Source organism: Bos indicus x Bos taurus, chromosome 27 (genome assembly GCF_003369695.1).
Source record: "Bos indicus x Bos taurus breed Angus x Brahman F1 hybrid chromosome 27, Bos_hybrid_MaternalHap_v2.0, whole genome shotgun sequence".
NCBI lineage: Eukaryota > Metazoa > Chordata > Mammalia > Artiodactyla > Bovidae > Bos > Bos indicus x Bos taurus.
Window position 1 is genome coordinate 14,344,961 of NC_040102.1, and position 27,047 is coordinate 14,372,007.

Consider the following 27,047-nt stretch of genomic DNA (forward strand, 5'->3'; position numbering starts at 1 on the left):
GCTACTCCTTTCCCCGCCCCCCCAGCTCCTTCTCCTCTAGGACTCGGAGCCCCTTCCTTACGTTTCCGGGAGCGGCGTCCAGTTCCGGTGCTGCGATTGGTGCAGAGCGCTGTCAGGCAGGTCCGGAAAGTGCTTCCTGTGCCTGCGCAGGTGGGCTCTGGGAAGTTTCACTTGCTGGCCCCGGCGCAGGGGCGGCGGCTGAAGGGACGACGGACCCAGCCTCCCCGGCGGCGTTCTGTGACATCTCTGCCTGCTTACTCTCGTCCTCCGCCGGCTGGCGGTGAGCGGCCACAGCCGCAGCTGGCCTGGGACTTGCGACCTGAGTGAGTCCGAGTCGGAAGACCTCCGGGGCCGAGAGAAACCGCCGAGGAAGATTGCTAGCGCCTAAAGATGCTGTTTTTTTTTTGGGGGGGGGGGGTGGTAAGGGGGGGGAGCCTGTGATATCCTACGGCATCAGCGAGTGCATTCCTGTTTTAGCTGCTAAAGAAAAGACGCCCCAGCTTTAAAGGGGGTGGGTCGGGGAGGAGAGGAGGAAGGTAAGCGTCTGCCTTTAGGGCTGCAGCGTTTCTTCACTTGAGCTCCGGGGAGCAAGATTCTGGACCGCGGGGCGGGGGGGCCATGTCTTTCCTAAGTCGGGCTTTTTGCTTCACACCCTCAACATCAGCTTTTGTTTCACCGTCCCGGCCTCAAGCTGTCCTTCCTCTTTTGATCGTTTTTGTAGTTGGACATCGTTGAGTCCCATCCTTACCGGCCTTGTGTCCTGCGCATCCTGAACCTCCGTTAACTAAAAAATAGGGACTGCATTATTATTGTTATTACCTGCCACTTTTTTGCAGTCTGTCATTCTTTCTAAGGGAGCTCCCCTGGTGGCGCTACTGGTAAAGAACCCATCCGTCAGTGCAGAAGACATAAGGGTGGTGGGTTCGGTCTCTGAGTTGGGAAGATCCCCTCGAGGAGGAAATGGCAACCCACTCCAGTATTCTTGTCTGGAGAATCCCATAGACAGAGGAACCTAGTGGGCTACAGTCCATGGGGTCGCAAAGAGTCTGACACGACTGAAGAGATTTAGTACTCACGCATTCTTTCTGTGGAGAAGGAAATGGCAACCCACTCCAGTGTTCTTGCCTGGAGAATCCCAGGGACAGCGGAGCCTGGTGGGCTGCAGTCTATGGGCTCGCACAGAGTCCGACACGACTGAAGCGACTTAGCAGCAGCAGCAGCATTCTTTCTGAGAGTCTTCCTTATAATTATATGATCACGCCAGCTTCCAGACTACTTCCCTTGCACAACTTGCTCTCCCATCCAGAGTGTGTACTTCCTACTTCTACATCTCCTTTCAGGTCATAGTTTGGTTAGTTGCCTCATTGGTTTCTTCCAGGAGATCTGGGAATTTCTCCTATAGGCTGTCATCGAGATCCATAGAACCTCTGCAGTTGGCCTTTGCTGATATTCTTCCCATTTTTTTTGGCCACTGATTAGGCATAGCCATTTCAAATGCAAAAACTTCCTAAGGTAGTATGTGGCAAGACTTTCTGATATATTTTCATACGGTAATTTTTGGTACACAGTTACCATCATTTAGAGCTGCATAGTTTAGTATAATAGCCAGTCGCCATAAATGGCATTTGAAATAGACTAGCCTGATTGAGATGTGCTCTGAGTGTACAATACACACCAGACTTTGAAAGACTTAGTATTAAAAAAGGTAAAAGGTTTCACTAGTAACTTTATAGTTATGTTGAATTGATAATATTTTGGACATTGGTTAAACAGCATATTAATAAAATTAATTTCATCCTTTTTTAATGTGACTACTACAAAATTTGAAATGATTATATATTAGTTTATGTTTATATTATATATTAGTTTATATGTTTATGGACATAACATAAACTCTTGGACAGGATTTTGATTTTAAGTGATTAATAGTCATTTCTGTTTCTCCTTATTTCCACCTTATTTCTCCTTATTCAAGGACCACAGCTAATTCTTTTGAGTCTTTGGGGTTACTAAAGGAAGTGGGCATTTAGGACTCTAATCTAGATTCTTTGGGATCAAGCAGTGGCACTCAGATTGTGCTTTGACCATCTCTTTTTTATTTTCACCCCAAATTCACTGAAACTAGAATGGCTATTTTTCTGAACATGCAGCCCTTTGCCCTCATAGCTTACTCCTGTCCTCAGAATATCTGTTGAAGCAGTTCTGAAACGTCTGTCTATTGTACACATCTGTTGTTTCTGGTAGGCTTTCCAAACCATTTATCTGGTACCCAATGTTCCTTTAGTACCTAAGGTGAGAAGCCTAATAGCCTTTCCTAAATCAGTTTTTCAGGTAAAAATACTGTTTCAGTGGCCTACGTGCTTCCCACAGAAATTGTGTGTGAGTCCTGTATGACATGCTGGTGAAGATAACCTCTGAAACCAGTCTTATGGTACATGTGTATGGAATCAAGAAATTATTCTTATAATACAGTGATAATTTTGATTGCAATAAACACATCTTTATATGATTGCTTTTGTAAACTTAGTGCATCTTGGATTGATACAGACCGCTTCTCAGCTAAAGGACACAATAGAAATATGTTCTCCTGGAGGGTTCCATTCATTATTAATTTTTCCCTTGTAGATTTTCCTTGAAGTGATGTATTTGCACTAATTGTGGAGAAATGAGAAAACATAGCTACTTAGATAATTAGCATACAATTTTAATGATAGCTTAGGAAATCAGAAATTAGACGTTAGCAGTTACAAAGAAATTAGAGATAATTGTACTTTATTGTATAAGTCAGTCAGTCATTACTATTATTATTTTAATAACTGAAGTAGGTAGTTTGATCACCCTCCTGCGATTTTGGTCTGTTCATCCTGAAGTTCTGTGTGGTTTTGAGATGTAACAAGAAATAGTGATTTGCTTAAAGTTGACTACAATCGTTGTACATGTTGTTGTTCAGTCGCTCAGTAGTTTCCCACTCTTTGCAGCCCCATGGACTGCAGAACACCAGGATTCCCTGTTCTTCACCATCTCTCGGAGTGTGCTCAAACTCATGTCCATCCATTCGGTGATGCCATCCAATCTCATCCTCTGTCATCCCCTTCTCCTCCCGCCTTTAATCTTTCCCAGCATCAGGGTCTTTTCCAGTGAGTCAGTTCTTTGCATCAGGTGGCCAGAGTATTGGAGTTTCAGCTTCAGCATCAATCCTTCCAATGAGTATTCAGGACTGATTTCCTTTAGGATGGATTGGTTGGATCTCCTTGCAGTCCAAGGGACTCTCAAGAGTCTTCTCCAACACCACAGTTCAAAAGCATCAATTCTTGGGCACTCAGCTTTCTTTATAGTCCAGCTCTCACATCCATACATGACTACTGGAAAAATCATAGCTCTGACTAGACGGACCTTTGTTGGCAAAGTAATGTCTGCATTTTAATATGCTGTCTAGGTTGGTCATAACTTTTCTTTCAAGGAGCAAGCGTCTTTTAATTTCATGGCTGCAGTCACCATCTTCAGTGATTTTGGAGCCCAAGAAAATAGAGTGTCATTGTTTCCCCATCTGTTTGCCTTGAAGTGATGGGACCGGATGCCATGATCTTCATTTTCTGAATGTTGAGTTTTAAGCCAACATTTTCCACTCTCCTCTTTCACTTTCATCAGGAGGCTCTTCTGTTCCTCTTCACTTTCTGCCATAAAGGTCGTATCATTTGCATATCTGAGGTTATTTACATTTCTCCCGGCAATATTGATTCCAGTTTGTGCTTCATCCAGCCCAGAGTTTCTCATGATGTACTCTGCATAGAAGTTAAATAAGCAGGGTGACAATATACAGTCTTGACATACTCCTTTTCCTATTTGGAACCAGTCTGTTGTTCCATATGCGGTTCTAACTGTTGCTTCTTGACATGCATACAGATTTCTCAAGAGGCAGGTTAGGTGGTCTGGTATTCCCATCTCTTGAAGAATTTTGCATAGTTTGTTGTGATCTACACAGTCAAGGCTTTGGCATAATCAGTAAAGCAGAAGTAGATGTTTTTCTGGAACTCTATCTTTTTCCATGATCCAACAGATGTTGGCAATTTGATCTCTGGTTCCTCTGCCTTTTCTAAATCCAGCTTGAACATCTGGAAGTTCACAGTTCACATGCTGTTGAATCCTGGCTTGGAGAATTTTGAGCATTACTTTGCTAGCGTGTGAGATGAGTGCAATTGTGCGGTAGTTTGATTATTCTTTGGCATTGCCTTTCTTTGGGATTGGAATGAAAACTGACCTTTATAGTCCTGTGGTCACTGCTGAGTTTTCCAGATTTGCTGGTATATTGAGTGCAGCACTTTCACAGCATCATCTTTTAGGATTTGAAATACCTCAACCTAAATTTGGAATTCCATCACCTTTACTAGCTTTGTCTGTAGTGATGCTTTCTAAGGCCCACTTGGCTTTACATTCCAGGATGTCTGGTTCTAGGTGAGTGATCACACTGTGATTATCTGGGTCATGAAGATCTTTTTGTACAGTTCTGTGTATTCTTGCCACCTCTTCTTAATATCTTCTGCTTCTGTTAGGTCCATACCATTCCTGTCCTTTATTGTGCCCATCTTGGCTTGAAATGTTCCCTTAGTATCTCTTAATTTTCTTGGAGTCTCTAGTCTCCCATTCTATTGTTTTCCTTTGTTTCTTTGCATTGATCACTGAGGAAGGCTTTCTTATCTCTCCTTGCTGTTCTTTGGAACTCTGCATTCAGATGGGTTTATCTTTCCTTTTCTCCTTTGCCTCTAGCTTCTCTTGTTTTCTCAGCTATTTGTAAGGCCTCTTCAGACAACTATTCATTTTTAGATTTCTTTTTCTGGGGAATGGTCTTGATCCCTGCCTCCTGTACAGTGTCCGTACATACCTCTGTCCATAGTTCATCAGGCACTCTGTCTATCAGATCTAATCCCTTGAATCTGTTTCTCACTTCCACTATATAATTGTAAGGGATTTGATTTAGGTCATACCTGAATGGTCTAGTGGTTTTCCCTACTTTCATCGATTTAAGTCTGAATTTGGCAATAAGGATTTCATGATCTGAGTCACAGTCAGCTCCCGGTCTTGTTTTTGCTGACTGTATTGAGCTTCTCCATCTTCGGCGGCAAAGAATATAGTCAGTCTGATTTTGGTATTGACCATCTGGTGATGTCCATGTGTAGTTATTAAATTGTAATAGGCCCAATTCAAGAATTAAAGTTTTCCCATTTGCTCTCTTCTTTCGGATTTGCTCGACAGTTTGTAAATACTCAAAGTCTTTTGCCTTTTTGTAATATTTCCTGAATGGTAGAGGTTCATATGTTAGATGAGGATGTGGGCTTTTACTAAGTTGATTATTGATGTATTAATGTTTGCATTTCAGAGTTTTCGTGACGTCTTAAACATGAGCCCCACCCAGTGGGACTTCCCTGTGGAATTATGCTGTCGGCCTATGGCTTTCGTCACTCTCACAGGCCTGGATGTGGTCTATAATGCTGTCCATCGCGCTGTCTGGGATGCCTTCTGTGCCAACCGGAGGGCTGACCGGGTACCGATTTCTTTCAAGGTGCTCCCAGGTGACCACGAGTATCCTAAATGTAGACCCAAGGTAATGACGTTACTTGCAAGGGGACCCTCCTTCTCCCTCTGTCTCCCCTTCTTTGAGTGTGTATATCTTTTTTGTTCCTGTATCTGTGCAGGGGACCCCCTGAGTGTATCAAGGGCATGGTTACAGAGGTGCATGAAGAAAACTCTAGATGTTTTCATGTGTGTAATACGCTGCAAGTTCCCAAGTTGTTTTGTATCCTGTCCTCTCTTTCCTCATGTGGAGTAAAGGTTGGACCAGCATGAGCTGGAGTAGTCTGGGTTGGTGCAGGTGCTCTGGGGGTGATTCGAGAGTTTCTGGGTGGTTCAGGCCATCCCCTCCCATGACATGGCACTCCTGCTGACCCGCAGTGACTGCCCTTCTGCCCCTGTACTTAGGAATTATCCTTCCTTTTTTTCTTTGACCCACAAGTAGGAATAATGCCATCCTGGCCACATGACTTAGAAACAAATGAAGCCATTTTGGGGTTTAGAGAACACCTGAGCAGCTTTTATAAGAGCAGAATCTGGGATAGTGAGGAATATAAGTAGAATTTATTGGGGAAAGGGCTGTTTAATTCAGCCTCTTGAATTTGAAAGCTTGACATAGTTATTTAAAAGACTTGAAGTCATTAGAAATGCTTTGGCTTTGGTCCTTCTTTAAATGGTTACATTTAAAGTACTGGCTTTTAAAGTACTGGCTCTAGGGTTGAGTGTCGACCTCCAAAAATTGCTGTCTCTTATTTGGTCTCTGTAAAAAGTGTTACCTTTAAAAAGTGTGGCGTGTGTGTATGGAATGAGAGAAATACACAGAAAGTGCCTGCACTCCATAACAAGTGGTCTCTGCTGTTCTCGTTGTCAAGTACCTCTTTTCAACTTTGGCCAATGTTTGCAGAGAACTTCGTATGAATGGTACATCCCCAAAGGGATCTTAAAGACGGGCTGGATGAACAAACATTTGAATCTGGTGCCAGCCCTGGTGGTCGTGTTTTATGAACTGGACTGGGATGAGCCCCAGTGGAAGGAGAAGCAGTCCGAATGTGCCACCAGAGTGGAAATAGTCAGGTATGGTCCCCTTTGTCAGGTTGACTGTGTGAGGTCAGACCTACCTCTGGAGCTTACCGACACTTACTGAAGGCAGCTGAGTGCTGTTAAGACTGCAGTGGTCATTCTGGTATCACTGGCCTCTGGGGAAACCTGTTGATTGGCTAACAGGTAGCATTGCTGCTGCTGCTGCTGCTGCTGCTGCTAAGTCGCTTCAGTCGTGTCCGACTCTGTGTGACCCCATAGACAGCAGCCCACCAGGCTCCCCCGTCCCTGGGATTCTCCAGGCAAGAACACTGGAGTGGGTTGCCATTTCCTTCTCCGATGCATGAAAGTGAAAAGTGAAAGTGAAGTCGCTCAGTCGTGTCTGACCCTCATCTGACCCTCAGCGACCCCATGGACTGCAGCCTTCCAGGCTCCTCCATCCATGGGATTTTCCAGGCAAGAGTACTGGAGTGGGGTGCCATTGCCTTCTCCGACAGGTAGCATTAACTGACCTTAACTTACAGTATGCTAAGCAATGGGAAGAAATTTCAAAGACAAATTGGCCTGAATATCCAAGTGTTTTTTCTTGCATTTATATATTTTTTTGAACTGCAGTGGTTTATTATTTAGCCTCATAAAGCACTTTTTGCTTTATCACTGTTTGTTTCTAAATAATTCTTTTGGATGACTTCTCTAACATATCACTATAAAGAAATAAGTTGTTGTGTAACTTTTATATTAAAGTATATGTTAAACTTTTGCCTTCTAAGAAGATTTTTTTTGTAAGAAATAGGAGCTCAATATGGGAGAAGGCAATGGCAACCCACTCCAGTACTCTTGCCTGGAAAATCCCATGGACGGAGGAGCCTGGTAGGCTGCAGTCCATGAGGTCACTAAGAGTCGGACACGACTGAGCAACTTCACTTTCACTTTTCACTTTCATGCATTAGAGAAGGAAATGGCAACCCACTCCAGTGTTCTTGCCTGGAGAATCCCAGGGACAGGGGAGCCTGGTGGGCTGCCGTCTGTGGGGTCACACAGAGTCGGACACTACTGAATCGACTTAGCGGTAGGAGCTCAATGTGAGATTATACTTTTAAGATTTAAATCATTGTGGCATGTATGTTTCATTATATGTGGGGGAAAAAATTCCCCTAATCTTGATTTTTTTTTTAGTTTAAATTTGTCTTTCTTGGACTAAATTGTCAATCTTGTATCTTACGTAAAATCTTGAATACACTTTTTAAGTAAAAACAGTTTAATTATTAATTCCTCTTATTGCTCTTTTTCCGATGCAGGCAGAGTTTACAAGGGAGAAACACCAAAGTTGCAGTGGTTCTGATTCAGAAGAAAACCCCCTTACCCCCAGGTAGCAGAAGGTTGCTTAACAACTAATTGATTGGTTTATCCTTCCAGTTATTACCAGAAGGCATCATCTTTAATATTAAAATCTTTTGCATTCAGTTATGCGAAAGATGGTGTGTTAACCTTAAAAAAGTGCCAATGACACAGGAGTAAATGCTTATTATAAAAAAATTAAAAACATTAAAGAGTGCCGATCTTCTCAAGTCCTGCTCCCTAGTTCCATTCACCTTACCTAGGGAGGCACACATTAATTGACCCTATAGTGAACAACTATAGGTTGTTTTCGCTTTTGAGATTTCGTTGAAATTATATTCCTTACATAATTTTTTTTTTTTTTTTAAATTTCCAGTAGGGCAAAGAAAAGTGCTGGGGGGGAGTGGGTGGTTCTAATTTTCTATAAGAAAATGTCTTATTTCAAGTGCTTATTTCTTCTACCATCTCAAACTTTAGAAGCCAAAATGTATTTTTGTTTCTGTGTTGAAACTTGAAGCGTCTTAAATAGTTTTCCAAACCATTTTCATGAATGGTTTTATTGCTTTTATTTTTAGTTACGGTTTTTGAAACTGTTATGTGGTATATCTGTTGTTATTCCTTGGCCTGTCTTGGCTCTGTGGAAAATTCCACAGTGTTTTTCTATGACAGAGATGTATGGTACAGCTTCTAAGCACCCCACAGAGCTCTCAAGGCCCCTGGGGTCCTACAGATGTGGTGAAAAGTGACTTGAGTTTTTTTTTAATTACGTTGTACCAATTTGGGGAAGTGTTCATTAAGAAAAATATATTGATTATCTCTCTTTATGGAACTTGTTGTCAACAGGAGAAGATGTCATTGCTTCAGAAAGGGCTGCAGCCTTATGCAACGCGTGTGAGCTGTCAGGAAAGTCTTTGTTCGTACTGCCCCATACAGACCACCTTGTGGGTTATATTATAAGGTGAATAACCGAGACAATATATTGAATTATTTAAGTTTTGACTAATCCATTTTATTTTACTTTTTTGCACATTTTGCTTAGATGTATTGAAACCCTTTTATAACTTCAGAACTCTTCCAAGGAGGAAGAGCCTTGAAGATCAATCTTTGTCTGACTTTGAAGTCAGCTTTCTTTCATCCCTGGGAAGATACTTCTGATACATACTTATTTTCATAAGCAGAACTTTGAGTTGTTTACCCATCTTCAGGCAATTTGGTTCCTCTGTAATCTCATAATTATAGAATGAAGCCGGATTTAACTTACACAAATGTTACTTTCACCTCATTTGCTAGTTCTCACTTCCGGTCCCTTTCCTGTTAGTTTTCTTTATCTTTAAACCCTAAAAGTTACAGTCGCAAAAACAGTCAAATCTAATTGAGTATTAGATATCTTATTTCTTTCATACTTATAAAATAATAAAATAATTGGAGTGGGAGTAATATTAGAGCTTACCTAATTTTTACAAATTGTAAGAGTTATTTTTATTGATTATTTCTTAGACAGTAAATAATTTTAAATGGCTTTTGGTGGGTCTTATTTGTAGATTTTTTTTTCCCTAAAAATTTAGTTTATAGTTTGTTTTACTTTTTATCTTAAGAAGTAAATCAGGCATTATTTCTGTCAGGATTTACTTTCAGGTCTTAGAAATGTGAATCTTGAAAACACTTTGGTTTAAAGTAACTTTAGTGTTTGAATGTTTGTTTTTTTTTAACAGATTAGAAAATGCCTTTTATGAACATGCACAGACTTATTACTACACTGAGATTAGAAGAGTGAAATCTCATAAAGAATTTTTGAATAAAACAACACACCAGGTACATGTCTTTTCCTAGAGAAGGAAATAGTAGCAGCATTCTAGAGCAGATTATTCATCATCAGTTATTTTTGAGGAGATTAAAGTTCTTAAATACTTGATGTTTTTAAATGGCTTCTGTACTTTTGAAGTTTTTTTTAAAGCTTTTAAAAATTAATTTACCTTTTGTCCTCTTTGCCCTTAAAGCTCATGAAGATGTACTTTTATAGCCTTCTTAACTACATTTGTTTACTGGAATAATCCTTGAACCTTACTTTCGAATATTTTCCTTTATACTTTTAGATTTCCTCTTAACAAGCATTGTTATTTTTATATTTTTAAGAGAAGATGTGTAATGTATTTTTTTTCCTATTTTTTCAGCTTTTATTTGTTAGACATCAGTTCAAAATAGCTTTCTTCAGTGAGTTGAAACAAGATACACAAAATGCTCTGAAGTAAGTTTCTAACAGTTGTCAAACTAGATTTTTCTTTATGTTAACAATAACATATTAAGAGCAATTTCTGAATCACAACCAAACTTTAATTTTTAAAATGTTTATCTTGGTTAGATTCAGGTTCGTAATATTCACTTTAATTTTTCTAGAGATAAATGGAATATAATGTTTGAATTTTGGGGAAAAATATCCATTTTATTATCAGAAGTAAATTTTATAGTATTAGAAAGCTTTCTGTTCTAATTTAATTAATTTCATGATCTAAAGAAATAGAATACTAAAATTTTTCCCATCCTGTTGCCTGCTTCTCATTTGTATATTCAGTAAAACCCTTGTGTTAAGACTGATTTTCAAAGTTTAATATGTACTGAACATTATCTGAATCAGACTGAATTTTTTAAGGTGTGTAGTACATTTATTCAATTCAACTATGATTTTAATTAATTTGTTTTCAGTTTATAATACCTGCCAGTAGCATCATCTGTTATTCAAAGGCTCTGTTTAGCACTTTGAAGAATAGTTGCAGAGGCGTTGGCAGTGGTTAGATGTTTTATCCCTTTGCTTTTATTTTGCTACACAGAATATAGTAAAACATCTCTTTCTAGCTTAACTGAATTTTTTAAGATTGACAGTGCCAGTGTAGCAAAAGGATAAAAACCAGCTTTCTATCCTAAAATTGAGGAAGGACTAAGTATACTTGGGAGTGGAATAGAGAAAAACTATAAGTAAGTCTGTCATTCAGAAGAATATTGCAGGAACCTCTTCTTTTTTGTTTCTGATGAGGTGCTAAACACCAAATCGTGTTTTATAAATCTCAGCAACTTCATATATAGTTTTACCTGGTTTTAAAAGGTAGTGTATTTATTGTCCATGGTATTAGTGAAACACCTTCAATTCTAATTCTGTTCAAAAACAGTGCTGGAAAGAAAGCTGTTACCTGGAGAAGTTAGGCGCAGTTTTCTTTGGAGAAGACTGCGATTTTTCTCATTACCTTCTGTCTTCTGTCAGACTTTGCTTTCTCACCCTGTTCTCTCCGTAAGCACTAGCTGCCCTGACGGTGTCTCCACTGAGCCCGTGCTCTAGACCAGTGGTTCCCACGTCACGTGGAGAGAAACCTGGCTTTAAAGCTGCTGACCCATCTCTGTCTTGATGGCTCCTTCTTTGCTCGTACAATGTCTGTTTGAGGAGCTCAACAATGATGCTTTTAAAAATTACTTGTTTTTTAACAGAATGTTAATTTTGCCATGTAACTCTTGGTCAATTTTCAACTTTACTTTTGTTTTTTCAACTTATTTCTTGTCAGCTGTAGACAGATGTTAGTGACCGAACAACGTGCCGTGGGTTCTGTTCTTAGTGAAAAGACATTGACTCATCCCACATATAACGAATCAGTGTGTCATTTTCCAGGACATCAGAGACTGATCTGTGTATGTTGTTGCTGAAGCTGTTGAGTGTTAAGACATGTTGAGTAAATATCGACTCTGTTATTTCTGGCAATTTTGCTGATAGGAATCTTTCCTTAAAATCAACCGGCATCATGATTAACTGCCTTCCCTGTGTTTATATTAGGAATTACAGGACTGCCTATAACCTTGTACATGAATTGAGAGCCCATGAAACTAACATTCTGGAAATTAAGACCATGGCAGGATTTATAAACTACAAGGTAATATTTCTACTTCCAAGAATAAGGAATATTTGGCTTTAAATATGGGATTGTCCACTTAAGGTTTGAAAATCCTGACTAGTCACTTGCTCTGAAAAGTGATCACTTGATAAATTGTGTTAGGCACTCAGTTGTGTCCGACTCTTTGTGACCCCCCTGGACTGTAGCCCGTCAGGCTCCTCTTTCTTTGGACTTCTCCAGGCAAGAATACTGGAGCGGGTTGCCATTCCCTTCTCCAGGTGGTTAATTGTGTTGTGCTCCTTTATGTCCCTTATCTCAAGGGCTGCCCTGGTTCTTAGCAGCCTAATTGTAGTGCTTGGTTATGAGCTATGGGTCCCAGAGTTCTCATTTAGAGCGGTTTTATCTTTGTAAAACTCCTCCAGGAGGGTCTTTTGTATTTAAGTGGGTGCAGGAGACAGTGAGAAGAAAGCTGCCTCTAGTACTGAACTTTAAAAGATGCGATCTATTAGAACTGGGTACGCTTCCTTGGTGTAATGGCATAGGTCCAGAAAGAGTGTACTTATGCCCCGTAGAGAAAAGTTTGATACCTGTTACGTGAGCACTTTAAGATTGTATATGGCAGAAGTAGACACCTCCGGAAGATGAGAGAGGCTGTTTGTTGTGCTTTTCATCTTTCTGCACCCATCTTTTAAAGAGGCTGTCTCTGGGTTAGTGATGTGAGGGCAGACAGACACTTGATTCATTACTCGTGTAAGTGTAGCTTGGTACACCTTCTGCAGAAACTATTTTTTTATAATGACTGTGAAGATTTAAATTTGCACATTCCTTTTGACCTAGCAATTCCATTTCTGGAAATTTATCCCACGTCTGTGCTAAGACTTACAAATCACGTGTATGAGGATATTTATTGCATCTTGTAATAAGAAAAGATTGGAAACCCAGCAGTAAGTGATTGGTCAACATAAATAACTCCAAACAATGAAATACACAACTGTTAAGAATGAGGCAGCTCCGCATATTGAAATGGAATGATACCGAAAATATATTGGTAGGTGAAAAAAGTGAGGCACAGAACAGTATATTTAGTGAAATGCTATTTCTATGAAAATAATATTAATAGTTTACATGTAAATGCATGCACATACTTGTCTGAGCATAGACTATACCACGAATGCCAGGAGCTGGTTGCCTTTAGAGGGGGAAATTGGACCCCCAAGGGACAGGGATGGATGAGAGAACAACTTTTCATTTATTCCTTTTTACCTAAAAAATAAAATCAAAACTGCTAATAAGTATGTGAGCTTCCCAGGTGGCTCAGTGGTAAAGAATCTACCTGCCAAGCAGGAGACATGGGTTCGATCCCTGAAGCTTCCCTGGAGGAGGGCATGGCAACCCACTCCAGTATTCTTGTCTGGAGAATGCCATGGTCAGAGGAGCCTGGTGGGCTACAGTCCATGGGGTTGCAAAAGAGTCGGACGTGACTGAGTGACCAAGCCACAACAGTAAGCATGTAGAAATAAATGTAGGCTTTGTTTCTTCTTTTTTTTTTCATTTACCCTACATACGTATAGATTATTACTTTGAAATAGTATCCCAGAGAAAAATTTTTCAAGAATTTCTGTGATCCTTCTTTGATACAGAGGCTACTGTGCTTTTATTGTGCTGCAGAATATCTTTAGCTTTCTGGCAATTCTACAACTGAAAGTTCATCTGTCCTTTCTCAGTTACCTGTGGGAAATATTTTATTTTTGCCCATCTTCATGCTCTTCACTGGGTTTAATATTTCCTTATGCTATACCTTAACAAAACTTTCTAAGGTATAGAATAGATTGACTACAAATAGTGAATAATTTCATTTCATTAATCGATGGGACATAACCTTTTTAGATAACTTTTCTAACAGAAAATCCGTTTTGTTGTGCTTCAATTCTATTGAACTTCAGAGATGGACATTCCGTAGTTTTTTTAAAGTTAGTCTCAAATTTTATATACTTTTAAATAAACACACCTTTGAGTTTCGTTTTCTTAACTTTGGCGTTGGTTTTACATCTTGCAGATCTGTAGGTTGTGTTTTCAACACAACACCCCGCTGGATGCAATCGCTCAGTTCCGAAAGCATATTGACTTGTGTAAGAAAAAAATTGGAAGTGCGGAGTTGGCTTTTGAGCATGCAGCATGGATGTCTAAACAGTATGTTTTAAATTTATTTTCAGAGTTTTTTTTAATCAAATTCTTGGAATTTGGAGGAATGGAGTTAGCATGGACTTTGGTTATAAATTACACTAAGATTTTTGTCAGTAAGTAGGTTTTTAATGATCCAGCATGTTTGGTGTAATGGCAGATATTGATTCATACAGTTCCTTAATGGGAATCAGCTGTTTACTGGTCCCATCTCTTTCATTCAACACACACACACACACATATATATCAAGTTTCTGCCATGTGTCCAGACACTGAGAATATAGCAGTGAATAGACAATATCCCTACTGATATGGAATTTGCTCTCTGAGACTGATGACAAAAAATTGCTAAAATGAAAAGTTTCCCAGACACGTGAATGTATTTGAGTGGTTGGAACCGTGTTGACATCTGGTTTGAGGATACATTTATAAAGACTCGCTAGCATGGGAGAGTTGACTTAGAGAATTTTTCTGTAACCTACAATTAGTGTGTATTAGTATTTACAAAGCAATCCCCACAGTTTACAGCTCACCAGTGGCATTTTCTGGATACAGTCTTCTGAGGTTATGGTTTCCGGGTGAAAGACTAGTATTAATAGAAGTAAGCTTCTTTTTCTTTTCTCTCTTAAAATTTCTTGATTTTTTTTTTCCCCTTGAAGATTCCAGGCCTTCGGAGATTTATTTGATGAAGCTATTAAGTTGGGGTTGACAGCTATTCAAACTCAGAATCCTGGTTTCTATTATCAGCAGGCAGCGTACTATGCCCAGGAACGGAAACAGCTTGCCAAAGCCCTCTGTAACCATGAAGTAAGTCACTGACTCCTGTATTACCTGGCAATTAGGAAGTTTATTAACCTTCTCTTGAAAGAGGATAAAGCTGGTTGGCATTGATAATTTTTTCCAAGCCTTTGCCTATAACGAGTTTTTATCGTAGATATTTTCAGGAATTAGGATTATTTTCAGTTTTAGCCTGAGTACTCTCTTTTCACCTATGAACTAAGCAGACATTTTTCTTTGAAGAACTGATTTTTGATTAGCCATAAGTTAGTGATTTTGACCAGGAAAAGTTGCTTTAAAATAAAAGCCACAGTTTAGCCTTTGCCACACTGTAAATTCATTGTTTTGCAGTGCAAAGGACACTGAGCAACGTGCTTTATTTTGACCCAGTGGAGAGGACATCATTGGACTTCTTTCTCTTCCTGGGGTTCTCCTCCATGGAAAACTCTAAAGAATCTATTTAAGAGTACTAATTGCATAGTTTTTTAAACTTGACATTTTATATTGCCTTTCTCTTGCATGTTTATATCTAAATACCAATTACTCCATAAGCACCTTTTAAAGTAGAATCATGGTATGTGTATGTTTATGTACATAGATAGAGACACTTGCATTCATATAGTTATATCAGTTTATTTTCACTTAAGATCTCAAAATTCTTCTCTGAAATTAGGGGAATTTAAACAACAGTGCTACTTAAAAAACTGTTTAGAAAAAAAAAAAAGCAATTTTCATTTTAGTACTTTAAATTTTTGAATTTTTCCCCCTTAAATCATAATATACCAAGACTATTTTCTACCATGTTATTTGGATATGGTGTATAATTTCATTGTATGTTTTATATTTTTAAAGTTTGTCATATTATCATTTTAGCACAGTTTTTAAAAGGCGATTAAAACTAGGTCTTGTCAGGATATGTATAAACAGGCATTTGCAAATCCTGGCTGGAGTGTAAAATGATATTTCTGTCAAGTAATTATATTTGTGTCAAGTAATTACTTCTGTCAAGTAATTATATAATCATGCCTACCTTTTGACCTAGAATTTCATATTCAGGAAGCCTAAGGCAGATAAGGGATCCTAAGAGATAAGTTTTAAGAGTTATTTATAAAGCTATTAATTGTAGTGCAAAATAATAATAATGTAAACAACTGTAGGAAGTCTGTTAAAATGTGGAATAGAAGATGCTGTTATAAAAAATAGCATGGCTATTTTTCATAGCCATGAAAAATAATGTTTTGGAAGAATATTCAGTGATATGGTGAGATATAGGGAATGTATTTAAATGAAAAAAGTAGGTTGAAAAATTATTTTAGCTGATGACAGGTAAACATTCACATATAAAATCTGGAAGAATAATGTACACACTGTTAATAGTGCTGGTAGGTCTACAGGTAATTAAATTTTTATCCTTTTCCTTTTGGAAGTTTTCTTTATTTTTCAACAAAAACTCTTTTTACGTTTTGGTTTCAGAGGGGAGAAGGTTATTTTAAAAAAAAAGAAAAGGAAAGCAGCATAAATTTGTGAATCCTGGTGCCAAAAATATCCTTCCTCCACCAATACCAGGACTTAATACACTTACAATAAAAGAAAATCATCTTTTTTTAAAAAACTTCTGATAACATTTTTATTTACACAAAAATATATATGGTTTAACTATCAAGTTTAATTTGTAATATATTTTTACTGGTTTATAAATAAAAAGAAAATGTAGAGAAGTTATTATTAAATCATTTGTTAGAATCAGGTTGGTTTATTCAGTTTTATTTTTATGATACTACCTGATCCAACCAGTCATTCTAAAGGAGATCAGCCCTGGGTGTTCTTTGGAAGGAATGATGCCGAAGCTGAAACTCTAGTATTTTGGTCACCTCACGTGAAGAGTTGACTCACTGGAAAAGACTCTGATGCTGGGAGGGATTGGGGGCAGGAGGAAAAGGGGACAACAGAGGATGAGATGGCTGGATGGCATCACCAACTCGATGGACATGAGTTTGAGTGAACTCTGGGAGTTGGTGATGGACAGGGAGGCCTGGTGTGCTGCGATTCATGGGGTCGCAAAGAGTCAGACACGACTGAGTGACTGAACTGAACTGAACTGAACTGACCCCTCTCAGTATTCTTGCCTGGGAAATCCCATGGACAAAGGAGCCTGGCAGGCTACAGTCCATGAAGTCGCAAGGAGTTGGACATGAGTTAGCAACTGAGAACGCCCACATGGAATATTAAACAGTTTTTGTTTAATTTTGTGAAAGTTCAATTTGTGTTAAAATAGTCACAACTTTGATATTTAATTGTGTGGTTTGTATTTATGAAAGCTTTTTTATTCTGACAATGATTAGGGAAGAGTTGGTTAGTGATGGGTTGTATAAACTTATTCAGGGTTGTGTTTTAACTTACAGGCTTCTGTAACGTATCCCAACCCTGATCCCTTAGAAACACAAGCAGGCGTTCTTGACTTCTATGGACAACGATCATGGCGACAAGGAATACTCAGTAAATGATTTTTCCTTTTTCCTTTTCTGTCAGTCTCTAAAGGCAAGAGATTGCTATCTTAATTTTTCCTTTGGCTGCATTAATATAACAAATTATGTTGAGGTAACAATATTTGCTTTTTAAGCATTCTTTAAAATTGAAGTACAGTTAATTTACAATATTGTGTTTCTGCTGTCCAGTAAAGTGAATCAGTTATACATATACATATATTCAGTCTTTTTTAGATTCTAAACATTTTTTTAAGATTTACTTTTTAGAATGTGTTGTTTCTATCACTGCATCTTAGAATAACATAGCTAATGATGTGATCAACACATGTGGACATCTGTTGTCTTAAAGAATTTAGTAAGCCACTGTGGCCAATTTTTATATTTGACACTTTAAAACATTACTTGTACTACCTTAAAAATAATTTCTCTGCATCTTTCTTGTTTTATACACACTTATTTGGAGCAATTTCTGTGGCCATTAAACCTTAAGTGTTAAGAAATCATTTACTTTGGGGGAGAATGGATACATGTATATGTACAGCTGAGTCCCTTCCCTGTTCACCCGAAACTATCACAGTATTGTTAACTGGCTATACCCCAATGCAAAATAAAAAGTTAAAAAGAGAGAAATTATTTACTTTGGTGTCTAGGAAATATATTCTATCTAGAGAATGATATTGATACCACTTTTTTTTTTTTAATATCACTTTTGAGGTGGTCGTTTCCACTGAGCAAAAGAGTACTGAGCTCAGTATCGCACCGTTCAGAACAGAGGCCACACCGAAGATTCCATGCTGATAGAGCCGCCTCTTAGACTCTTCAGAGTTCTAGAATGTTGAAGAGTCTGAAGTACATTGTAGTAAAGGCCTCAAGGAGTGCACACATCCAATGTCCGTGTGGAGGATCTGTGTTCAATGAGCTATCTGAAATGGGCTGTGTCCTCTCTTACACAGGCTTTGATCTTTCGGATCCCGAAAAAGAGAAGGTGGGGATTCTTGCCATTCAGCTAAAGGAGAGAAGTGTTGTTCACTCTGTGAGTTTTTGTGTTTTTTTTTTTTCCCTCAACACAAACTGTATTTTCAAGGAAAACATGAGATTATTTTTATTGGAATGTTTAACACTTTTTATCTTTCCCAACAGGAAGTAATAATAACTCTTCTAAGCAATGCTGTTGCGCAGTTTAAGAAATATAAGTGTCCAAGAATGAAGAGTCACCTGAGTATGTATCCCTGACATGCCATGACTTCATGCAACTTTTGAGGGATTTCAGATTATACTCATACAAGATTTCAGATTACATTCATACAATCTTTGTTTCCTTTATAGTGGTTCAAATGGGAGAGGAGTATTACTATGCAAAGGATTATACCAAAGCTTTGAAGTGAGTCCTGTTCACTATTTATTTTTGTAAGCATTCTGATTCCCTTGCAGCTAAATGAGAACGGAAATTTGTAGTGGAGGATTTATTACTTCCATGTTTATTCCCACTTCTGTTAAATACCGTTTCTGTGATTTTTTTTTTTTTTCCAAGTAATGTTTATTGGTACAGTCCTTTTCAGACTCCTAGCAAACCTCACATTTATTTAATGTGAAAATACCTGTTGAACTATTTCAGGGAGATTTTTCTGAAGTTTATATAAAACGAGTAAAGCACTTGCTTTTCGTTTCTCCATGAACTCTTCCTACACTGCCGTGTGAGGCTGGCTCAGCATGTCTGACATGTCGCCCTCTGTCAGGTTGCTGGATTACGTGATGTGTGATTATCGGAGTGAAGGGTGGTGGACCCTGCTCACGTCTATACTGACCACGGCTCTGAAGTGTTCCTACCTCATGGCCCAGCTGAAAGATTACATCACTTACTCCCTGGAACTCCTTGGCAGAGGTAACAACATTCTTTCAGTAAAATCTGGAATCTTAACAACTACAGAGACTCTTTAAGCTTCTTATAATTGGAAACATAATTCAGTATCAAATATCTGATAGTACTATATCACCTGCTGGTCACTTTGCTGAGAGAAGGGGTTTATACTTTAATGGAACTTGATACAGTTGAAGGTCATACTGTAGTTGAGAAGAACAGATTTCTTCTGCCTTACTTTTCAAATTATTGCTTAAGATAATTGTTCACAGAAGAGTTCAAATGCACATACATAAAGTGTTGAGGCTGACTTAGAAAGCTGAGCTGTCAGTTTTCTGAAATTGTGCTTAGCCATCTTAGAAGAGATATTTATCTACAGCATTTTAATACCTGTAGGTGGGGTATTGGGCTTACTTGGGGCTTACCCTCCTAATACCTGTACAGGGTCATGGGCTCACTTGGCCTGTCCTATAGTTCTGATGTTTTGCTTCTTCCTTTCTATTAGCTTCAACGCTGAAAGATGATCAGAAATCTCGGATAGAAAAAAACCTCATAAATGTTTTAATGGTAGGTTGGAACTCTTTATATATAAAATCTGTATCTGGATATGTGTATTTTTTTTTATAACTAGCTGAACAAATGTTTAACTCCATGTTGGTGCAGAATGAAAGTCCTGATCCTGAACCTGACTGTGATATCTTAGCTGTGAAAACTGCTCAGAAGCTGTGGGTGGACCGAATCTCTCTGGCTGGCAGCAATGTTTTCACAATAGGAGTACAGGACTTTGTGCCATTTGGTGGGTAACCAGCATCTATAGTATTATCTTAGAGAAATTGTCCATTTTCTAAGAAATAAATAGATGCAGAATAATAAAAGTCAAAGAATTTTCCAAATACAGTCATTTTGTAGATAAACCGAATTTTTTTTTTTTTTTTACTTTCCACATCGACATACAAAGATGGTCAGAATTTTAAATACTTAGTTTAGGTCTTAAAATTTTCTGCTGGGTTCATTTTTAGTTCAGATGTTATTTGAAACACATTTGAAAAAACAGTTATTTAAAAGGTTTATGCTTTCCTATCTAGGCAGGTATTTTGAAATAAGCTAAAAATAACAGAATGGTTCTTTTTTCTTTAAAATCATATGTCAGTTATATTTCAGGAGCAAGCATGCTTTTAAAATTAAAGAGGTTTTGGAGGTAGAGTTCATTTAAATTTTTTTTTAAAGAGTTAACTGCATTTATGTCTGTTGAAATGCTTCAAGTTCAGAAGTCAGTTAGAATACTCAGGAGAGATGTTTCCTTTCTGAGGAGCAGATGTTGGTTGGAGAATAACATGTGTGGGGCTAGCACGTCTGGTGGTGTCTGACTTGGCCCCTTTTGTTCCGTTCCTAGTGCAATGCAAAGCCAAGTTCCACGCCCCAAGTTTTCATGTCGATGTTCCTGTGCAGTTTGATGTTTATCTAAAGGCTGATTGTCCACATCCCATTCGGTTTTCTAAGCTCTGTATCAGCTTTAATAATCAGGTAATGGTACCTTTTAATGTGTGTGTGTGTGTGTTTTTTTTTTTACCATGTATGTATTGTACCATAACTGGCATTAAATGAAGTAAAATGAACTTAGTGACTTTTAGGTCTTAGTAGGTTTCTCGCTAATAGGTGTATGATACAGTCTATCTAAAAATAAATGTATTTATAATTTTCAACTTCTGTGTCCGCAGTGCAAGTCTTACAGTTTTCCTATTCTAATTTTTGTTTTCACTTCCTGCTTAGGAAACCTATGACCTTTGTCTATACATAGAGAAAAGTTTTGTAATATGTAACTTAAATTTCGAACAAGATATATTCAGAATGAGTGTGATTAGATTTTCAAAATCATTTGTTTTATTCTCACATTAGTATTAGCTTTTCATTATAAAACTGTTTGGAGAAGGCAATGGCACCCCACTCCAGTACTCTTGCCTGGAAAATTCCATGGATGGAGGAGCCTAGTAGGCTGTGGTCCATGGGGTCATTAAGGGTCGGGCACGGCTGAGCGACTTCCCTTTCACTTTTCCCTTTCATGCATTGGAGAAGGAAATGGCAACCCACTTCAGTGTTCTTGCCTGGAGAATCCCAGGGACGGGGGAGCCTGGTAGGCTGCCATCTATGGGGTTGCACAGAGTCGGACATGAGTGAAGCAACTTAGCAACATAAAACTGTTATCTTTTTGACTTTAAAGAAATGAAAGTGGAATAGATGGATATAAAGTAAATGTGTAAACGTGCGCTCTTCCAGTTTCATTCCTTTGGGGGCATCACAGTTAACTTCTCGAATAGCTCAAACATGGTATAGTGCCCATATATTAGCAACTTTTTTCTGCAGAATTGGGATAGTATATTTCTCACATTTGAGCCTTTTTGTAGTGTGATGTAGGCAAGTGCTTGATTATATTGTTTCAGTTATAAGCCCACTTTTAATTTTCTGGTGACCCAGAAAATATGTTGAGCTGTTAACCAGCAAGCATTTATTGAGTTTCAATATTCTTAGCATCGTGGCGAACCTGAGAAAATTTAGTGTATGTCAACCCCATTAAAATAGAAGCATTTTGAGAACAAGGGCAGGACCAAGCCTGGGTCACTTGAAGATTAGTATGTTTTATTCAACTACAAACCATTACCCAAGGATTCCTTCTGATTAATTGGAGAATCTTAAAGCAAGAGCATGAAATTTATGTTTAAGAAACATAAACCGTGACCCTCACTCTTGTCTTTTTCAGGAATACAACCAGTTCTGTGTAATCGAAGAAGCATCCAAAGCAAGTGACGTTTTAGAAAATCTGACTCAAGGCAAGATGTGTTTAGTTCCTGGTAAAACAAGGAAGTTTTTATTTAAATTTGTTGCAAAAACTGAAGATGTAGGAAAGAAAATTGAGGTTAGTTATAAAATGTGTTTAAAAAATATTTTAAATGATACAAGTATTAATGAGCTTGCATGAGAAAGAACTTCAATAATACTTAAGTTTATTAAGTTAAAAATGAAAATCTTCCATTTGGACTTACCAAGGGAAACCATTCATTACAGTTTTTTGATAGGTTTCCTTTCAGTGGAAATATATTATACGTAATATTCAGTAGTTGGCTTTAAATTGCTAGATAGTGTTGTGTGTTAGACATCACTTCCTGTTAACACATGAGACCAACCTTATCTTTAATGCCTGTATAATCAGTTGAGGAATTTTAAACTATATATATCATGTATGCTGCTGCTGCTGCTGCTAAGTCGCTTCAGTCGTGTCCGACTCTGTGCGACCCCATAGACGGCGGCCCACCAGGCTCCCCCGTCCCTGGGATTCTCCAGGCAAGAACACTGGAGTGGGTTGCCATTTCCTTCTCCAATGCATGAAAGGGAAAAGTGAAAGTGAAGTCGCTCAGTCGTGTCCAACTCTTCTCGACCCCATCGTCTGCAGCCTACCAGGCTCCTCCGTCCATGGGATTTTCCAGGCAAGAGTACTGGAGTGGGGTGCCATTGCCTTCTCCAATATATCATGTATATGTGTGTGGATATATTTTCTGTAATGTGGGCTTCCAGGTGGCACAGAGGTAAAGCGTCCACCTGCCAACACAGGAGATGTAGGAGACCTGGGTTTGATTCCTCAGTCAGGAAGATCCCCTGGAGGAGGAAATGGCAACCCACTCCAGTGTTCTTGCCTGGGAAATTCCACGGACAGAGGAGTCTGGCACGGGCTACAGTCCATGGAGTCATAAAGAGTCAGATATGACTGAGTGACTGAGCACAAGCATTCTATAATGTAGCAATTATATTTTGTAAAATATGACATAATTCACACTAAGGTGTGATATCATTTTGATGTGTAAACATTGCTGATTGCATCTTTTTAAAAAGATTGGTACTTTAAAGAGTTCATTTAATGTAGATAATTAAAATGTCTTTCAGGAATATAAGATGAAACTCATTTTTTTGAGCATAAACTTTGGAGCCAAACTCCACAGGTTTCAGTTCCAGCTTTCCAGCTCACCTGCTTGTGGCCCTGGGCAGTTACTTGACCGCTTTTATCACAGTTTATTCATCTGTAAAGTGGGGATAATAATGTTACCTACCTCTTAGTGTTTCATGAGGATTAAAATCAGTTAGTATAAATTTCCTGGAATAGCAGTTAGGACGGGGTAAGCCTCTCAGGAAATGTTGTTTTCCCATGGCTGGAATGGGACAGGTAAGCCTAATCTGAACTTGGGACCATTTCTCAGACAGAAACATAAGACTGCACCCCCAGTATTCCCATAGCAATTTTTGTGAATCTGTTTATTATATAATCTATAAACCAGTATCCAGAGTTTTTGCTTGTTCATTTAAAAAAATTCTTCATGATTTTGACTAAACCCCTAATGTCATATTTTAATTTTTTATGAGAAACTAAGGAAGTTTTAAAAAATCTTTTTGCAAGATACCCCAAGGAAGCCTACCAGATGCAAATCAAAATTAATGCTATTAAATATATTTGCAAATAGATTTAGTGGAAAGGACATTTATTCAGTTAGTAAAAAATTTCCTTGCTTGTACTGTTGGTGTCATCAGGAAAAGTCCGTGTGGAAGTCGGAGTTAGGTTCGGAGGAGGTGAGTGGTTACCAGAACATTCGTTAGTTTTGCTCAGCAGCCACTGCTTGCGTGTCTGCTCTCTCGGGCACCACCCCAGGTGCTGAGGTAACTGCCGCTCGGCCCGTCTCAGCTGGAGAGTCGGGTTATTATCCTCGTGTGAAGGTGAAGAGGTTGAAACCTGGTGCAGGGTTACTAGCCAGCGTCCCAGCTGACAGGCACCCGGGAGCAGGCTCTCCGAACGGTGTTCCGACCTGTGTGTCACGTCGCGGGTCCCAGGATCTCCGTAGCGCAGCAGCCCACCCCGAGGCTTCCTGGGAGGGGGTGGTGACAAACCATACGAGGTGGCCTTTCTGACAGACCTCCTTCTCGCAGATTACGTCCGTGGATCTGGTTCTGGGCAGCGAGGCGGGCAGGTGTGTGGTCCTGAACTGGCAGGGAGGCGGCGGGGACGCCGCATCCGCCCAGGAGGCCCTGCAGGCTTCTCGCTCTTTCAAACGAAGACCCAGGCTCCCCGACAGCGAGGTCCACTGGGACGGCATCGTGATCCAGGCGAGCACCATGTGAGTCGGGCTGTGGCCGGTCGTGGAGGGCCGGCTCACTTCTTTGAATACTTTGCTGTTGTTTTTAGATCAGTTACTTAGCTAGCATTTTTTCCCCCCAAAGGATCATTTCCAGAGTTCCAAACATTTCGGTCCATCTGCGACATGACCCCCCCGCCCTGACTAACGAAATGTACTGTTTGGTTGTGACCGTTCAATCCCACGAGAAGAGCCCGATCAGAGACGTGAAGCTCACTGCTGGCTTAAAACCTGGTAAACTTTTCTTTTCAAAATTTCATGTGCGTTGATCCAACATGAAATAAACATCACGGTATTAACTTCAGGAAATCTGTTTTGAAAATGGTTATGATCGAGTGCTCTCTCTGCAGTAGTGTTGATTCGCAGGACAACATTTGAATCTTCTGTATTTTTAAAATGTCAACATTTGTACTTTCAGGACAGGATGCCAATTTAACTCAGAAAACGCATGTGACTCTTCATGGGACAGAACTGTGTGACGAGTCCTACCCGGCTCTGCTCACTGACATTCCCGTCGGGGACTTACAGCCCGGGGAACAGGTGAACTCGGCCAGCCGGGACTCAGAGGAAATGGGTTAGGTTGTAGTGTTAAATATGGAGTGGGTTTTAGACAGCTTTGGCACATTTTAACAGCACATCCCGAGACTGAACAAGTCATTTAACTAACGCACATTTTATACACACATTAGACATAGTTCAGTTCAGTTCAGTCGCTTGGTCATGACCAGCTCTTTACGACCCCATGGACTGTGTGCAGCACTCCAGGCCTCTTTGTCCATCACCAGCTCCGGCAGCTTGCTCAAACTCATGTCCGTTGAGTCAGTGATGCCATCCAATCTCATCCTCTGTCATCCCCTTCTCCTCCCGCCTTCAATCTTTCCCAGCATCAGGGTCTTTTCAAATGAGTTAGGTCTTTGCAATCAGGTGGCCACAGGATTGGAGTTTCGGCTTCAGCATCAGTCCTTCCGATGAATATTTGGGTCTGAATTCCTTTAGAATTGACTGGTTTGATCTCCATGCGGTCCAACAGACTCTCAAGCGTCTTCTCCAACACCATAGTTCAAAAGCATCAGTTCTTCAGCACCCAGCTTTTTTTATAGTCCAACTCTCACATCCGTGCATGACTACTGGAAAAGTCATAGCTTTGACTACATGGACCTTTGTTGGCGAAGTAATGCCTCCGCTTTTTAATATGCTGTCTAGGTTGCTGATAGCTTTTCTTCCAAGGAGCAAGTATCTTTTAATTTCATGGCTGCAGTCACCATCTGCAGTGATTTTGGAGCCCAAAAAAATGAAGTCTGTCACTGTTTCCACTGTTTCCCCATTTTTTTGCCATGAAGTGATGGGACCGGATGCCATGATCTTAGTTTTCTGGATGTTGAGTTTTAAGCCAGCTTTTTCACTCTCCTCTTTCACTTTCATCAAGAGGCTCTTTGGTTCCTCTTCGCTTTCTGCCATAAGGGTGGTGTCACATATTTAAATGTATAAAATATCTTCAACAGTTTTTATACAAGGGGTTTTATAACAAATGATCCTGATATTGGAAATCCATTGCCTGATAAAATAACTAAATAACATAAACTTTACAACTTCTTGAAAGAACCTTTCAGTCAATTTTTATTTCCAACACATAATACAGAGTTCATGAGAAGTTGAAAATGATAATAGAAAAAACAGATGGTGTGATAATGACCCCATTCCTAGGCTATGGCAGGAACAGCTGTAAGAAAGTGTTCAGGTGATTACCCAGTTAGTCCAGTAAACTCTGGAAGGTGGGAGCATTATCCTAGAATATATATCAGGAGGCAATCTCTGTAGTATTAATTAAATTAAAATACTTTTATGTTGTTGCAGCTGGAAAAAGCGGTATACGTTCGCTGTGGAACAGTGGGCTCAAGAATGTTTCTTGTGTATGTTTCTTATCTGATCAATACAGCGATTGAAGGAAAAGAAACTGTTTGCAAATGTCACAAGGTACTTTTTTCATGGCGACTTTGACAAATATCATATGTAGAGTGTTTTCCTATTTTGTGTTATTTTAGTTAACCTGTGAAATAAGCAGTCTAGGTGATTATAGTGTCCTCCCAGCCCAACAGAGGAGGAGACCCAGAGATCTGGGGGTTTGTAGTTTGGTCACTGCAGAGAGTCTGGGCTGTGGCCTCTTTTAAAAGTCACTGGGAAGCAAAGATAAATAAAAGCCCATTGTTTTATGAACAGACCCTGGCAGAGGAGATGGAACAGGTGGGTTAAGAGTCCAGACCCCAGGGTCAGATTCCGTTCAGCTTCTGCCTTTGTTACCTACTAGCTTTGTGACCCGCACCCCACACCACCCGTCTTAAAGCAGCAGTAGTACTGACATCTGTTTCTTGAGTTACTGTGAGCTTTACAGTACGTGTACAGTGATTATAAGGGGCTTTCCAGGTGGCTCAGTGGTAAAGAATCCGCCTGCCAGTGCAGGAGACCCAGATTAGATCCCTGGGTCTGGAAGATCCCCTGGGGGAAGAAATGGCAACCCACTGCAGTATTCTTGCCTAGAAAGTCTCATGGACAGAGAAGCCTGCGGGCTACCGTCCACAGGGTTGCAAAGAGTCAGACAGGACTGAGCACACACAGTGATGCTATGTCATATTACATTATTGCTATTATCATTATCCTTATTCTAGTCATCTTGAGCCAAGGTGAAGTAAGGGACTTAAAAAGAAGACCCAGATTCTAGGCTTCAGACCACTAGCGTCATGGTTTAAGGCCAACTGCTAAGTCT

At 39.4% G+C, this 27,047-nt stretch overlaps 1 protein-coding gene across 2 annotated transcripts in view; it reads left to right on the plus strand.

Annotated features, from left to right (window-relative positions):
• The first annotated feature begins 85 nt into the window (after positions 1 to 85).
• The window catches only part of TRAPPC11 (trafficking protein particle complex 11), a 39,414-nt gene continuing 12,452 nt past the window's right edge, over positions 86 to 27,047 (plus strand). Inside the window, exons 1-23 of one of the 2 annotated variants that reach the window (XM_027530201.1) lie at positions 86 to 323; positions 5,375 to 5,599; positions 6,470 to 6,639; positions 7,902 to 7,972; positions 8,785 to 8,899; positions 9,654 to 9,753; positions 10,113 to 10,186; positions 11,756 to 11,852; positions 13,870 to 14,003; positions 14,654 to 14,801; positions 17,174 to 17,267; positions 18,211 to 18,290; positions 18,398 to 18,476; positions 18,584 to 18,638; positions 18,994 to 19,139; positions 19,621 to 19,682; positions 19,779 to 19,911; positions 20,509 to 20,639; positions 21,871 to 22,026; positions 24,081 to 24,268; positions 24,372 to 24,520; positions 24,705 to 24,826; positions 26,141 to 26,260. In XM_027530201.1, the coding sequence (XP_027386002.1) occupies positions 5,396 to 5,599; positions 6,470 to 6,639; positions 7,902 to 7,972; positions 8,785 to 8,899; positions 9,654 to 9,753; positions 10,113 to 10,186; positions 11,756 to 11,852; positions 13,870 to 14,003; positions 14,654 to 14,801; positions 17,174 to 17,267; positions 18,211 to 18,290; positions 18,398 to 18,476; positions 18,584 to 18,638; positions 18,994 to 19,139; positions 19,621 to 19,682; positions 19,779 to 19,911; positions 20,509 to 20,639; positions 21,871 to 22,026; positions 24,081 to 24,268; positions 24,372 to 24,520; positions 24,705 to 24,826; positions 26,141 to 26,260 (2,628 nt within the window). In that variant the 5' untranslated portion in view covers positions 86 to 323; positions 5,375 to 5,395. Of the gene's footprint in view, positions 324 to 458; positions 537 to 5,374; positions 5,600 to 6,469; positions 6,640 to 7,901; positions 7,973 to 8,784; positions 8,900 to 9,653; positions 9,754 to 10,112; positions 10,187 to 11,755; positions 11,853 to 13,869; positions 14,004 to 14,653; positions 14,802 to 17,173; positions 17,268 to 18,210; positions 18,291 to 18,397; positions 18,477 to 18,583; positions 18,639 to 18,993; positions 19,140 to 19,620; positions 19,683 to 19,778; positions 19,912 to 20,508; positions 20,640 to 21,870; positions 22,027 to 24,080; positions 24,269 to 24,371; positions 24,521 to 24,704; positions 24,827 to 26,140; positions 26,261 to 27,047 lie in introns of those variants that run through there. The other variant, XM_027530200.1, reaches the window with a different exon arrangement.